The 12,258-nt window shown below is 39.8% G+C and overlaps 2 protein-coding genes across 3 annotated transcripts in view; one reads left to right on the top strand and one right to left on the bottom strand.

Annotated features, from left to right (window-relative positions):
• Window positions 1–3,158, top strand: part of IGF2BP3 (insulin like growth factor 2 mRNA binding protein 3) — a 154,647-nt gene extending 151,489 nt beyond the window's left edge. For both annotated transcript variants that reach the window (XM_064575168.1, XM_064575169.1), the window contains exon 15: window positions 141–3,158. In XM_064575168.1, the coding sequence (XP_064431238.1) occupies window positions 141–239 (99 nt within the window). In that variant the 3' untranslated portion in view covers window positions 240–3,158. The remainder of the gene's footprint in view (window positions 1–140) is intronic.
• MALSU1 (mitochondrial assembly of ribosomal large subunit 1) lies at window positions 2,617–11,615 on the bottom strand. The gene is made up of 4 exons (XM_045864569.3): window positions 11,326–11,615; window positions 9,956–10,134; window positions 4,469–4,550; window positions 2,617–3,157 (listed from the first exon to the last, which is right to left on the bottom strand). Exons 1-4 carry the CDS (start codon window positions 11,579–11,581, stop codon window positions 2,976–2,978), a joined length of 699 nt encoding a protein of 232 aa, XP_045720525.1. The 5' UTR covers window positions 11,582–11,615; the 3' UTR covers window positions 2,617–2,975.
• Window positions 11,616–12,258: the final 643 nt, after the last annotated feature.

Below are 12,258 nucleotides of genomic sequence, written 5' to 3' on the forward strand. Positions count from 1 at the left end.
TTTTAGCAGGTAATTTCAGACTACTAGGAAACTAGTATGAATCTTAAACCTTCAAATCTGGAGTTGTTAAAATGGAAGAGTAAAATCACTTTTAGTAACCTTTGATTAGGTAGAAATTTCAAATCTCTCTCCTTTTGCAGGTTGCCCAGAGAAAAATTCAGGAAATTTTGACTCAGGTAAAACAGCACCAACAGCAGAAAGCTCTGCAAAGTGGACCACCTCAGTCAAGACGGAAGTAAAGGCTCAGGAAACAGCCCACCACAGAGGCAGATGCCAAACCAAAGACAGATTGCTTAACCAACAGACGGGCGCTGAACCCCTAATATCCAGAATTACATGCACAAGTTTTTACCTAGCCAGTTGTTTCTGAGGACCAGGCAACTTTTGAACTCCTGTCTCTGTGAGAATGTATACTTTATGCTCTCTGAAATGTATGACACCCAGCTTTAAAAAAATAAATAAGTGGGGGGAGGGAGGGAAAGAGAGGAGCTCTGCACTTCCCTTTTGTTGTATTCTCGGTGTAACAAATATTCTAATTTTTCTTAATATACCCCCCTAATGCCAGAAATCGGCTAAATTCATAAAATATAGATTGCTCCCAAGTCCAATTGTTAAAATTGGATCAGAATGCAATGATTACAGGAACTTAAGCTATTAGCATAGAAAAACTGTTCTCAGTTTTATTTTTATCTAACACTAACATGAATAACCTAAGGGAAGTGCTGAATGGTGTTGGCAGGGGTATTAAACGTGCATTTTTACTCAACTACCTCAGGTATTCAGTAATGCAATGAAAGCAAATTGTTTTTGTTTTTGTTTTTGTTTTGGAAAATTTTATATACTTTATAAAGATAAAAGTCCAACAGTTTTTTAAAAAACTTTAATTAGCTAACAGGAAAATAACAGAAAAATTTTACTTCTGGCTGGTGACCGTAAAGCTGGAAAATTAATTTCAGGTTTTTTGAGGCTTTTGACACCATTAGTTGGAAAGTCCAATAAATGTTCAGTGATATGGAGCAGTGCCTATATTTGGAGAGCAGCAATACCATTTAGTTTTTCGTTTATGGTAGGGAACTCTTTTGATGGTACTAACAGAGCAAAGTGGTTGCAGGAGGTTTTGGAACGGCTAGTTTAAATGGCTTCAGGAGACTTCAGTTTTTTTGTTTGGGTACGTGATTAAATGCATAAAAATGCTTTGTGCTTTAGACTATCACTACCTAAAGTGCATCAATGAAGAGATGCAGCCCCTGTGGACTCTGGCAAAAAGCAAGCTTCAGCTTGTCCTACAGGATGCTTAGTTTGCCAACACGCTTCAGACCAGTTGGTCTACACTTTAAGACCCCGACAGAACTGCTTCGTGAAGACCAATGGGGTACTCAGACGGTGGGACAGTGTTTCAGGGCAGTATCAAGGCTACATCTCCATGTGCCAGGCACTGTCATGAGCCTCACTAAGCTATTTTGAAGATTTTTTAAACAATGATCAATCAAGAAAAAGATAAGGCCACCTAAAATATTACATAAAATACAGCAGGATTTCTGTATTCTCTGCAACCAATTATTTGAAAAGTCAAAAAGTAGAGGATACCAGAAAACAATATTTGGAATATAATTTGACTGTGAGAACACATTTGACCTTTGATACAGGATACTGAATTCATGTGCCCATTCCTTAACTTGATGGCAGAGCCTAGTATGTACAATTATGTGGGTGTGGGTGGTCTCCAAGGCCACAGTGCTCTCAGAATTGTTTGCTTTTGTTCATTGAATGATCAGTCATCATTATCACACTGATCTGAAGGGCATATATAATAAGCCTTTGAAAAATATGGGCTCCTTTGTATTTCAAGATGAATTTCTACAGACTAGATAACGTTTTTCTGAAGATCACTGTTATCAATTAAACATTTTCAAAATGACTTGAAATGTTTTCCTTAATGTTTTCAGAAAACCAGTTTATTTTGTAGTTTTAGCCAAAAAGTGCCCTTTGTCACACAATTCACCTAGCATTCATAATTTTTTCATATAATGAATTGCAAAAATAAAATCATAGACTGGCTTTCTGGTTGGATTTCAGGTGAGATGTGCTTAGGCCAGAGCTCTTCCTCAGTGTTTAATTTTTCCCATGTTTGTTGTTTTTTTATATATATATATACAGATAGGTGCTGCATTTATATCTGCTGGTTTAAAATTCTATCATATTTCACTTCTAGCCTTTAGCAAATCATGTTTTACCTTTAATTAAGCAATGGTAATGGAGTATCTAATTATGTAATTGAGTTTTGTACTCACCGCACATGGATCATTCCTCATCTGTAATGTGCCCCAAATGCAGCTTCGTTTTCCAGATACCTTGATGCAGAATAAAGTTTTTCATCAGTAGGTGCAGCCTGGTGTATGGTATGTTTTATTTCTGGTTTTTCGAAAAAATGTGAATGTTCAAATTTAATCAAGCTATAAACTCAGATTTTTAAGTAATACTATGTCAATCTCAATTTACCACTAGATATTGGTGCTTACCTTATTCTCTTCATTCTATAGTACTTACTGTGGATCTTGATACTACTGGTGCCTATGAAGTAAGAACTGTAAGTTTTAAGTAATAAGACCAATGGGGTGGTTATATTTTTTGCTTTATTTAAAAAAAAAAATGGCTGTTCCAGAATAAGATTTACACTTAGGCAAAATCAAACTGGGCAGAGTACAGGGGCCAATGTTAACTCTGGGAAATCCTGCTGGGATCTCAGGAATAAAAACAATATATTAAAATTTTAGTTTAAATGTACTGATTCTTGGTGTGACAATCAGCTCACTTACCTACAATTTTCCACATTCATTTATTTAGCATGTGTGCCCACAGATAAGGCTTGTTTTGACAACAACCTGACCAATCAGGTGGAGTTTGAGAGCTGTATTTTTAAGAAGTAACTCAATCCAATTCTGATAATGACTAAAACAATTCGTATCATTTTATTCTCATTTGAACTCCACTGGAGTCAGGGATGAAGTGTCCTCTTCTATTCCAAGAATGAAGTCTTCAGGTAAAGTCTCAGGTGCTATCTGTGCTAACTGGTCATCATAAGAACGTAGGGTCCATAATTTCTCTAATTCATAGGTTTCTCTGGTTTCTGGAAGCATCAAGTGAATCACCATGCTGCCTATCAATCAAGGACAGATAAGAGTTAAAAATAAAGAAGCAGTTCATTAGCTTTTATTTTTGTGCTCTCACAAACCTCTGTGATAGAACAGTGGTTGTCAAAGTATGGACCCCAGATTAGGATTACCTGGGGATTTACTAGAAATGCAAATTATGGATACCTTTCCTACAAAAATACCATAGAAATGACGTTCTGCTTTTCTAAGTGCATCATACAGGAGGTACATGAGAGCACTATGTAACATTCCTGGTGATGTTGACTTCACTCTCCATGGGTATCACATTTCTGTATATCCTATGAGCAAAGCATGGATTGCCTTTTGTTCTAGACTATCTTTTCAAGGACAACCGTGTAGTGAACAGTCTCAGAGGCCATCTCCCTCCGGAGCAAAGGACAGGTTTACTTATAGCAGGGGTTCTCAGGACATTTTTGATTTTCACAAATGGGGCTGGAGAAGAGAAGGGAGACTGCTAAACATCCTACAATGCACAGGCTATATCTCCCCACTCCCACCTGAATCACGTGGTCCTCAGCCTTAGCAGAAAAAGTGTCTTCCACCACAGCAAGTGTGGGTCTGTTTCTGTGGGTCTGTTTCCTGCCCATTATAAACCGGGTTCCTCTCAGAACTTTGTCTGCAGATGTCATCTGGCCCTGGGTTTCTCTATTAGAAACGGGGGCTCAGGGAAGCTGGTGAGGAAAAAAAATGCTGCTACTGTTACTATGATGAGTAATAAAACTGTCCTTCATCTCTAACCCAGGAATAGCTTGGAGTCTTTGACTAATACCCATGAAACTGCGCAGCTAACCTGTTATAAGATAAAATCTCAGACCCTTCACAGTTCTTAACAATTACTGTTTTTTCCTTTTTAATAAGTATCTTGTGGGGGAAATACTCTGAAACTATGTATATATTAATACCCAAATTTATTAAGTCTTTTCAAAACCAGTCCTCTGCTCTTATCCTTCTCATTACCTGGAATGCCCTTTAACCTTCACCTCATTACAGTCATTCTGGGCCAATGTTATGTACACGCCAAGCCTTCTACCACCACTGTGGGACCTCTCCCATGTTATCCACTCTGCTCTCCACCATCTTTCTGACCTGCATGGCTAGTTATATACGTATCACATTAGGTGAGGATTTCACATGCTAGTAAGACCTCTTGGGTTATAATTAAAACTTACTGTAAACAAATAATAAAAATTTCACATGAAAAAAAGCAATCAATCTCAAATCCTTTTGCAACTGAAAATAGTTCAAGATTAGGATAAAACAAGTATTTATCTGTAAAATATGTCAAAATAACTTACCAAAGTCCACGCACAGCCAGTCATCAGTGTCCTTCCCTTCAATCTTAACATGAGGCTCACTTTTACATTTCAGGTATTTATACTGAAAAAAGCCAGATTATATATTAGGGGGGGGGGTGGAGGAAGTCTGTTCTCACTGAGGATGGTCTGTGGGGGTATTTTTCTTGATCTTAAGAGGAATGAGCAGGCTAGTTCTCAAATTAACTACACCCCATAATAAACAAGTTGAGGACACTATTTCCCCCCCCCCCCCCAAATCCTACCTACCTCCTATCCTCTCTCTACTGAATCCTCCTGCCCAAACCCTTCTGAAAGGGCCATCCTACTCATATCCACCAAGGTGTCTCTGAGGCAGAGAGGACCAAGCTCTAACATCTGGTCCTCATGTACATCAACCACCTTCAGGATAATGTTCATGGGATTTTATCATCCCATGTCTCTATTCCCAACAGGTCTTATGAATGGTCCAAAACAACATACACTAGTACCAGACAAATAGACTTTAAGTCAAAAACTATTACAAGAGACAAAGAAGGATACTAATACAGTGATAAGAGGGTCAAATACCCCAGATGATATAATGATTATAAACATATGCACCAAAAATCAGAACTCCTAAACATACGGAAACATTGACAGAACTGAAGGGAGAAACAGATGACAACACAACAATATAGAAGACTTAATACTTCATTTTCAATAATGGATAAAAAAACCAGACAAGATCAATAAGGAAATAGATGACTTGAACAACACTACAGGCTAAATGGAGCTAACAGACATTAATAGAACATTCCACCCAAAAGCAGAATACACATTTTTCTAAAGTGTACATGTAACATTCTCTAGGAAAGATCATATGTAGGCTACAAAACAACTCTCAATAAATTTAAAAAGCTGAAATTGCAAAGTATATTTTCTGATCACAATGAAATGAAACTAGAAATGAACAGAAGGAAAACCAAAAAGCCATAAAAACAATGAGTCGAAGATACCACAAGGGAAATCAGAAAATATCTTGAGACAAATGAGATTAAATTACAACATACCAAAACTTAATGGGATACAGAGCAAGTAGTGTTAAGAGGGAAATTTATAGTTATAAATGCTTCCATGAAAAAAAAAAGTTCCCAAATCAACAACCTAAATTTACACCTTAGGGAACTAGGAAATGAGGAACAAATTAAAGCTGGTAGAAGGAAGGAAACAAAGATTAAAGAAAACCAAAACTGATAAAAATCCATGAAACCAAGATTTGGGCCTTGAAAAAGATAAACAAAACTGACAAATCTTTAGCTAGACTGACTAAGAGAAAACAGAAGACCCGAATAATTAAAATGAGAAATAAGCAAGGGGACATAACTTCTTAAAAAAAAAGCATTGTGAGTGCTATAAACAACTACACATCAGCAAACTGGGTAATTTAGACAAAATGGACAAATTCCTACAAACACACAACTTACCAAGATTGAATTGGGATGAAATTGAAAACCTCCAAACACTATTATATCTCAATTAAAAAAGAAAGAAAGAAAAAAGAAAAGAAAAAAAAAAACGATCCCCCAACAAAGAAAAGCCCTGACCAGATGGTTTCACTGGTGAATTCTACCATTTAAACAAAAGCTAACACAAATTCTTCTCAAACTCTTCCAAAATACTGAAAAGGCAACACTTCATAACTCATTCTATGAAACTACCATTACCATGAAACCAAGGCCAAAAGACACTACAAAAAAGAAAAAAGAAAACTACAGACCAATATCCTTGATGAACACTGATGCAAAAATCCTCAATAAATTACTAGCAAGCCCAATTCAACAGCATATTAAGAGGATTATACGCCATGACTGAGTGGGATTTATTCCTGGAATGGAAGGATGGTTCCACATGAAAATCAATCAATATAATAAACCACATCAACAAAATGAAAAACAAAAGCCACAGGTTCATCTCAAATTTATGCAGAAAAGTATTTTACAAAATTCAACACCCTTTCATGATAAAAATACTCAACAAACTAAAAGATGAAAAGATAAAACTCAAGATAACAAAGGTCATACATGAAAAGCCTACAGCTATTATCCTACTCAATGGTGAAAGATTGAAAGTTTTTCCTCTAAGGTCAGGAACAAGCCAAGAGTGCCCACTTTTGCCACTTCTATTCAACACAGTGCTGGAAGTTCTGGCCAGAGAAATTAGAGCAAGGGAGGGGAAAAAAAAAAAGGTAACCAAATTGGAAAAGAAATAATAAAATTATCATGGTTTACAGACAACACGACTTATATGTATAAAACCCCAGAGATTCCACAAAATCACGTTAAAATAAATGAATTCAGCAAAGTTGTAGGATACAAAATTAACATGCCCAATCAGCTGTGTTTCTATACACTACCTAATCAACAACCTGAAAAGGAAATTAACAATTTCATTTACAATGGAATCATAAAGAATAAAATACTTACCAATAAATTTAACCATGGAGACAAAAGACTTGTACACTGAAAACTACAAGATGTTGCTAAAGAAATTAAAGATGACATCAACAAACAGGCACTCTATTCATGGACTGGAAAACCTAATATTGTTAAAATGTTAGTACTACCCAAAGCTAATTCAATGCAATCCCTACCAAAATCCCAGTGACTTTTTTTTTTTTTGCAAAAGTAGAAAATTCCATCCTAAAATTTATATGTAATCTAAAAGGACCCCAAATAGCCAAAAACAATCTTGAAAAGTCAGAACACAGTTGGAGCTCTCAACTTACTGATTTCAAAACTAACTACAAAGCTTTCATAATCAAAACAGTGAGCAAGCAGGACACCTGGGTGGCTCAGTCAGTTAAGCATCCAACTCTTGGTTTTAGCTCAGGTCATGATCTCAGAGTCGCGAGACTGTGTCACGTGACAGCCCATGCACTCAGCACAGAGTTGGCTTGAGATTCCCTCTGCCCACCACCCACCTGTGTACTCTCTCAAATAAATAAAAATCTTTTTAAAAAGGGTGGGGCACCTGGGTGGCTCAGTCGGTTAAGCATCTGCTTTAGGCTCAAATCATGATCCAGGGATCCTGGGATCAAGCCCCGCCTCAGGCTCCCCGCTCAGTGAGGAGCCTGCTTCTCCCTCTGCCCCACCCCTCTCTGCTTGTGCTCTAATAAATAAATAAAACCTTAAAAACAAAACCAGTGAGCAAGGGACACCAGTGGAATAAAAGAAAGAGCCCATACAATCAAACGATTTTCAACAGGGGTGCCAAGTTCATTCAATGGGAAAAGGGCAGTCCTTTCAACAAATGGAGCAGGGAAAACTACACATCTCCGTGCAAGACAACAAAGTTGGACCTGTACTTTACACCATCTACAAAAAAAAACTTAAAACCAATCAAAGACCTAAACATATGACCTAAAACTTTTAGCAGAAAACACAGCGGAAAGGCTTCCTGACACATGATACTGAATTTGGCAATGACTGCTTGGATAGGACACCAAAGGCACAGGCCCAACAACAGATAAACTGGACTTTATCATAATTAAAAGCTTTTGTGCATCCAAGGACACTACCAATAGTAAGACAACCTGAAGAATGAAAGAAAATATTTGTAAATCACATACTTGTTTTGGGATTAATATCCAGAATAAATACAGAACTCCTACAACTTCACAACAAAAAAAAAACCAATGTGATTAAAACATAGACAAAAGACTTCGTTAGGCTTTTTCCCAAAGACATACAAATGGCCAGTAACATGTAAGAGGATGCTCAACATTACTAATCATCAGGGAAGTGCAAATCAAAACCACAATGAGATGCCACTTCCACCCATTAGGATTACTGTGATCAAAAACCCAGAAAATAAGAAGTGTTGGCAAAGATACAGAGAAACTGGAAGCCTTGTGAACTGCTGGTGGGAACATAAAGTGGTGCGGCCACTAAGGAAAAGAGCATGGTGGTTCCTCAAAAAATTAAAAGCAGAATTACCATGATCCAGCAATTCCAATCCTAAAATTAAAAGCAGGGACACGAATAGACATGTCTACATTCACGTTTATAGCAGCAATATCCACAATCTCCAAAAGGCGGAAGCAACCCAAATGAAAATCAAATGGATGAATCGATAAAATGTGATCTATACATATAATAAAATGCTCAGCCTTCAAAAGATGAAATTCTGACACAAGCCATAACATGGATGAACCCTGAAAACATTATGCTAAGTGAAATAAGCCAGTCATAAATGATAAATAGGGTATGGTTCTACTCACATGAGGTACTTAAGAGTAGTTGAATTCAGAGAGACAAAGCAGAATGGTGGTTGCCAGGATCGAGAGGGAGAATGGAAAATTACTGTTCAATGTGTACAGAGTTTCAGTTTTGCAAGATGAAAAACATTCTGGAGATGGATGGTGGTAAATGACTGCACAATGATGTGAATGTAACTAATGCCACTTAACTGCACACTTTAAAAAATGGTAAAATGGTTAAAATGTAAAACCTCTCATTCCTTTTATGTCTCCAAGTGCAATGGTCACTTCTAAGTCTTCATCTTACTCTGTCCCACTAGAACATCTAACAGAGATCCTGGGACCCTGTCTTATAACTCTTACAATTCTATGCCCTCTTGGTTCTCTTTCTGTCTCTCCAACTACTTTTTGGAATCTTCCTTTGCTTTGCAATATTGCACCAGGGTTCTGTTTTCAGTCCCCTTCTTGTTTTACCACCCTTCTCTAGGCAGATCTAACTTTGTTTTGGTCTTAACCGTCTGACTAATTTTCTACTAGCTGAGAGAGTTTATGCTCCCCTTTAGAGTGTTACCAGAATCAGCTAAAGGCCTCCAAGTATATTCCTCACTCTGATTCCTATTCAGTCTAATTAGAAAATGAACTGCCTTCCCCTTCCTCAACTAGACCTATGAATTTGGAGGGTGAGGACTACATCTTTTCCATCCTTCCAATACCCAGCACAGTGCTTGGAAACACTGGACACATTCAAACATTTGAATTAAACTACAGGCCAACATAGTCCAATAGAACTTCTTGCAATTATGGAAACGTTTTATAGTTGTGCTGTACAATATGGTAGCCATTAGCCACATGTGGCCACTCAGTACCTGAAATATGGCTAGTACAACTGTAGAACTGAATTTTTATAATTAGTGGCTACCACAATGAACAGTGCTGCTCTAGAAATTCCTTTGGGTTATACTGTCTTCTAGCCTGCCTCAAATTATTTATTTTTATATTTTTATTTATATTTTTAATTAATTAATTAATTAATTCAATGACCACAAGAGACAGAATTAGAAATATCCTGACTCATTTGTCCCCATAACTTTCACTATCAACGAACATCAAACACTCATGCAAATACTGAGAATCTGGGCTTCTTACATCACCTCACGATGGATGTACTTTTTAAGTGCTGCTCCTCAGCATGATGCATTGACACTCTTCCATTAAGTTAATGATTCCAAAGAGAAAAGAAAGCATCCTACCATTTTCACAATGTAGTGGGCCATCGCGTGCAAGTGTCGGGTGGAAGTTCCGCTACCAATCACAAAGTAATCTGTATATTTCAATTCCGGAGGAACCTTGATCACACAAATGTCTCTTGCATTTTCTTGCCTCAGGAGTGAAACCAGCATATCGATGTCAAACTTGGGACCGGTATGATCTGAAATGCACAAAGATTCACTTGTGTCAGGTGGCCAAGCAGGAGATTCTGTATGCATCCAGATGCAGCAGCTAACAATGAAACTGCTCCTCTATGAGGGTGTTTAGATCTAAAATGTTTTGAAAGACAGCAGCGTCCAGGCCTCCTGGAAGCTAAACCTGGGCAGTGATTTCATACAGCATCACTCAACTTTTATGGGAAGAGTGAATGTTCAGGTTACACAGAGCCACCATCCATCCTTTGCTATTACCACATGCAAGTAAAACCATACATCCACAACAAATGGCTTTCTGTTTACTAATACCTGAGGAAATGAGCGACACACCTCCAACATACACAGAACTACAACTGTGACCTGAAAAGGCTCTTAGTTAGTATCTGGTCCACAATCTTAACACTTGAGAGATGAAGAAAATTAGGCCTAGCAGAATAAATGAGTAGGCCCCAAGGCAACCTTGGGGAGAGCTAAAACTTTAACAGTGAGAGCTAAACTTTAACGGTGATTTTCATTTTGAATCCTCAAGGTTTTCTTATAAAGCCATTTGGGTTATGTAGCAACTGTTATCTGTGAAAACTTACCTTTCTTTTTTCTGCAGAGATTTGCATATTCTGTTCTTTACCTTGGAGTATTAGAACCTATAAACTGTAGCTCTCTTACGTTCTAAAACTGATTCCCAAGAACCCGGTGGCTAAGTCCACTAAGACCTCTCCCCCTCACACCCCAACCTTTCACAGATGAGATCTGTTTACAATCTCTCAAATTTCTAAAAACTTGCAATAATTAGAGGACCTTCAATTGGCCCCGTCTCCTATTAGCGATTATGCATCTCTTGGACTCCAGCCCTAGCTATTCCTCAGAATCCTCACGCCCTCACACTTTTGCCGAGTCCACTTCTCGGGACTCTAGGAAGAGTATGAAGGGAGCTGAGGACAGTGAGGCTGTGATGCCAAGGGTCCGATGCGGCCATTCGGACGTCTGGGGTTTCGGAGACGTCAGTTTCTCTCTTGGCCCGTTAAACGCAAAGTTGATGCCAACATCTTTGAAGTCCCTTCCAGCTCTTGAGCTGTAGGAGCTCTGTGACTCCAAGAGAAAATGCATAAATAGGGGAACTGAGAGGCTCCTCGACAGAGACCTGGCTCCCGGCTGCCCGGAGGGGTCGCCGCCGCCGCCGCCCTCCTCCAGGCTCGTACCTGCAGTGCCCGACTCCGGGCGCCCCCGACCGGCTGCCCCCTCCGCCCGCTCCTCCAGGCCCGGTCCGCCGTGCAGGCCGCGCGCGCGGTCCGGGGTCAGGCAGGCCCGGCCCAGCGCCGGTCCCGCCTTAAGCCGCCCCGCGGCCAGCAGCCCAAGCCGCGGCCCGGAGCCCACCGAGGGCCCCGCTGCCGCGGAGAGAGCCCTACGCCACAGCAGCGACGCGAGCCGCCGCGCCACACAGCCTCCGGGGCCCATCGGCTTCGGCGAGCGACGACTCACGGGGCGGGCCTTAATGGAGCCCGAGCAGGTCGGCTTTCCATTGGCCAGGCCAATGCGTCAAGGCCTAGAAAATTGACGTAAGGGGCGTGGGCGGGGCCAGAGCCCGGAGGTGGGCGGAGTCTGAAGGCCAGAGGGCCGGGCGGTGACCCGGAAGGGCTGATTTGGGTTGAGGTTCTGTAGGAGTCGGAGGGCTGGTATTTGACTGCCCACCCCTTGCTGTGCTCTACGTCGTGGTGCAGTGCGCTAAGGTGTTCACTCTCTTCTCTAAATGTCTTCCTCCACTGGAATGTAAACTGCACGAAAGCAGTTTGGTTTGTTTTGAACTGGTCTCCACGGAACCTAAAAGAGCTGGTACTGAATGTATGGAAGTTGCTGCTGTTGATTATGATCAGGGATAGAAGCAAAAAAATGTTCACCTTTAGCCCAGAGGGCTGACTTACAGCCTGCATAGTTCTGATAAGGATCAAATAGTACTGGTTGCTACATTCTTAAAGGGTCTCATCACTGCCTATACTTCTCACCAATAGTATCTAGCTGAATGATAAGCACCGAAGAAATCCCGTGAAAGTAGTTTTATGAGTAGAAGAAGTTCGAAGAAGATATTTAGGATCGAATACTCCCCGCACGTCCCCTCCCTCCCCTCCGCCTTGAGC

The sequence above is a fragment of the Mirounga angustirostris genome, unplaced genomic scaffold (genome assembly GCF_029215605.1).
Source record: "Mirounga angustirostris isolate CCGP_5_RB_7025 unplaced genomic scaffold, mMirAng1.0.hap1 SCAF_12, whole genome shotgun sequence".
Classification (NCBI taxonomy): Eukaryota; Metazoa; Chordata; class Mammalia; order Carnivora; family Phocidae; genus Mirounga; species Mirounga angustirostris.